Source organism: Mesitornis unicolor, unplaced genomic scaffold (genome assembly GCF_000695765.1).
Source record: "Mesitornis unicolor isolate BGI_N332 unplaced genomic scaffold, ASM69576v1 scaffold7860, whole genome shotgun sequence".
In the NCBI taxonomy this organism is placed as follows: domain Eukaryota; kingdom Metazoa; phylum Chordata; class Aves; order Mesitornithiformes; family Mesitornithidae; genus Mesitornis; species Mesitornis unicolor.
Genome location: NW_010160323.1, coordinates 121,885 through 125,373, shown reverse-complemented (window position 1 = coordinate 125,373; position 3,489 = coordinate 121,885). Strand labels below are relative to the sequence as shown.

The 3,489-nt window shown below is 41.9% G+C and overlaps 1 protein-coding gene across 1 annotated transcript in view; it reads left to right on the top strand.

Moving 5' to 3' along the window:
* The first annotated feature begins 3,283 nt into the window (after nt 1–3,283).
* Nucleotides 3,284–3,489, top strand: part of LOC104544712 (beta-1,3-galactosyltransferase 1-like) — a 1,242-nt gene continuing 1,036 nt past the window's right edge. Inside the window, 1 exon segment of the mRNA XM_010189654.1 lies at nt 3,284–3,489. This exon segment is cut by the window's right edge and continues 10 nt beyond it. Within this exon segment, the coding sequence (XP_010187956.1) occupies nt 3,284–3,489 (206 nt within the window).

Below are 3,489 nucleotides of genomic sequence, written 5' to 3'. Positions count from 1 at the left end.
TTTTCTTGCTTATGCAAGCTAAACATTATTGGAATTACTGTGCAGGAACAACATTACCAGAAATAATTTGTAGGAGCATTTACCCTATGGCCAAAAAAAATACAGGACACAGCTACTTAACTAACCCCCTCCTCTGCGATCCTGCAGTGAGAGACATCCGTCCTGAAGGCAACAATAATCTCGGCTAAAGGAGCAGACCAAGACTTCTCAGCAGATTTTGCTTTGTATTTCAACTGTTTGCCAATTTTGTTGTGCTATTTGGCTCAAACATTACCACAGTAATGGTGGAAAACTCTCTAAAATGAAGAATAACGTCTGAACTCTTATTTTTCTTTAAAAAAAGGCAAAAAACCCAAACAAAAAGCCCAAACCAAACACACAACAGAAAACGGTATACTTATTTCAAAAGACAGCAAGATCCAAGGGCCAATATAAGAAGTACTCATCCTGGACAAACAATTATCCGCAGATTTCATAACTGAGCAAAAAATTTCCTACCATAGCTTGGAATCTTTCTTCAGAATGGTGTAAGGCTTTTGTTGCTTCTAATCCTTTCAGAGCACACAAGATTGGACATCACAGCCATGACATTGCTGGACCGAAAAGCTATTTAATGTAATTTTGCAGTTTGTAAGAAGCAGTGCTTACAATTTCCCTTTCGCTCAGATGTCTGGACAGTATTCATGGTAACTAATATACCTAGCTTTATTAAAGAAGATATGTAGAAAAATACACAGATTTAGAGAATGCGATGTATAGTTTCCCTAAAATAATTCATCATATGCAGAATATTAGAAGTATTTGTGAAACCTTAAAGCTGGAGTCCATTAAATGCACTGACCTACCTAGCTCACATTCTCCTTCTCCAATCCAGTACTGCCGTATTTCCTCTTTAACACAATCTTCTAGTCCTTACACTGTTATGTTTTGGTTACCTTATGACACCTGGTGATTGTCCCCCCTGGGGTGACCAATGGGGGCAGTTATCAGAGAGTTACAGCAAGGCCAGAAGAAAAACCAACCCACCAAATCAGGGATGTGCTTTGCCTTTCTCAGAACTGCGTCCCAGTGACGCCAGAGGGTTGTTACAGCAGGACAGGTCTCCTCTCGGGACATTACAGTAGCACTTGTGTATATATTTATCACAACTGTATTAATTTATGCATGCGTGTGTGCCAAGATCATTGTGTTCTGCAGCCCTACAGGGTGATTAAAGGCCGCACTTAAATACACTGCTTCCAAACATTTGCTGCTACTGCTTGGTGGGGAGAGATCACAAACCCCAAGTCCTGTGACAAGTAGCGAAGGGGGTCACAGTCACTTCTACTTCATTAAATTGTCCCAGTTATAGGGCAAAACCAATTGGAACCAATAAAGCTCTGAAACAGGCCACAAATCCACGTTTTCCTATTTTGTGGAAGGGAGAATGCAGGTTCTGGTCATTAAATAGCTGTAAGTACAAGTAACGAACACTAGCAGGTCAGAGGTAGCTATAAGAATCTATAAGGAGACTATAGTCTGTGTATATTTAGCAAGCGTTTCTTTGCTGTTTATACACCTTAGTTTGAAATAGCAATGCAGGACAACAGTCCTACCTGGGACAGCCTGCCGAGGGGGGCTCTGTCTGTACAGCCCCAAGCAGAAGAGCGCCTGGCCGGGGACACTGCCACGGGGCCACATCTGGGGACACTGCCACGGGGCCACATCTAGGGCCACACTTTCGTCTGCTTTTGGAGAAAGGAAATAGAGACCGTGCACACACAGCTCAGGGGAGGCACAGGCTCCTGAAAAAGCATTTTTATGTAATCCAAGGAACATGTCAAAGCAGCGTGGAAACAGAAAGGACATTTCTAAGACAAGGCTTCTACCTTTTTATCGGAATCCATATATGCTTTGTTCTATCCAAAGTAAATATTAAATATTTCAAAGGGTTTTGTGTAAAGCTTATCTGTTGCATCCTTCTGCTATCCTTTAGCTCTGAAGCGATTGCAAAACCCAGGAATCTGGAGCCTACAGGCACTCTCCAGCTATTGGTGTGCCTTGGAGGTGTCAGCGCTGATCCAGCAGGCTTAATGCAGCTTGTCTCATTTCCACAAAACGATGATAAACAGAACTGTTTCCCAGGAAACACGCTAAGAGCAAACGACGCTTCAGGGCTGGCACATTCCCTGGATCCAGGGAAGCCTCCAAGCTCCCTGGTGCTGGAGCAGGGACTGGCGCAGCCGCCAGAAGGGTTGGCGGTGCAGGAACCCCAGCCGGGTAGGCATGGGCTCTGCACGCTGGCCAGCCAAGCGACACCATTAACAGGCTGCCACCGTGGTTTATCTTATGTGCTGTACAAGTGAGGGTTGCTCATAAAAAGTAAAGACTGCTCTGTGGGGAGAAAGGGAGAAAGCCGACAAGAATAACTGAACTGTGTTAATCTATTTCTAGACTTCTATGGAGTCTTCTCGGGCGCTGATCTTTACATGGGTAAGCCAGCATATGTAATTCTCTTTCTCTCCTGTACCTTTAGCAGCCAGTCCCATTCTGTCTGATTTCTACCAAAGCATGGACAGACATTAACACCATTTAGACCAAATTGGACCTGTAGGTATTCACATGCATGGTTGCCACTGATGCTTTTAATTGTAAGATAAAGTACATTTTCATTCCTTCAATCTTTTCAAGTGTTCCATGGCATATTTTGAAAGACTGTCCAGGAAAAATGCTAGGAAGCAAGAAAATGCTAGAAACCAGAAAGTTATTTCATATACATTTGAAATTACCTAAAGAGCCAACATATGCATGCTTACCTTTTCTAATATATATTATCCTGTATGAGAAATTATCAATCATAGAAGCATTACTTCCCTTATACTGCTATATTCTAGTATGCTATATATTCTAGTATGCTATCTTGGCGATGTGGTACCTCATGAGGAAAAAAAAAAAGCATATCCAAGAAATGCATTAAGACATTTAGCTTATTAATGGCCCATCACATTTAAGCTCATTTTCCTTGCCCTGGGCTTTTATGATCTAGCAATGGAAAAATTTTCTTCATATTTTTCAGAAATAACAGAAAATTCCAGGAAATGGAAGCCACTGCTAGTAAAAGAAGAAAAACCGAGTGTCATCAGGGTTAATAGCTCCTATCTGAGATCCATGAATGATTACAGAGTTACTTTTCTATATCGAACTTTCAAGTTTCATTAATAATATGCTGCCTCTCCGGGACAGAGGTGCACTCATGGTACAAAGGCTCTTTATTCATCACACGGAATAGAAGAGCTGAGGAACAATGGCTTCAAAGGTCTCATGCTTATATGTTTTGACAGTAGTTTGTTGGGCAAGCGCTCTTTGGTACTTAAGTATAACTCGTCCTACTTCTTCCTACACTGGTCACAGACAGCTCGGTAGCATATCCATAGCCAGAAAAAATGTTTCCTTTGGCAACATAAGAACTCGACCTATAAATCCACATTCCTTTGACTTTCTTATCAACGA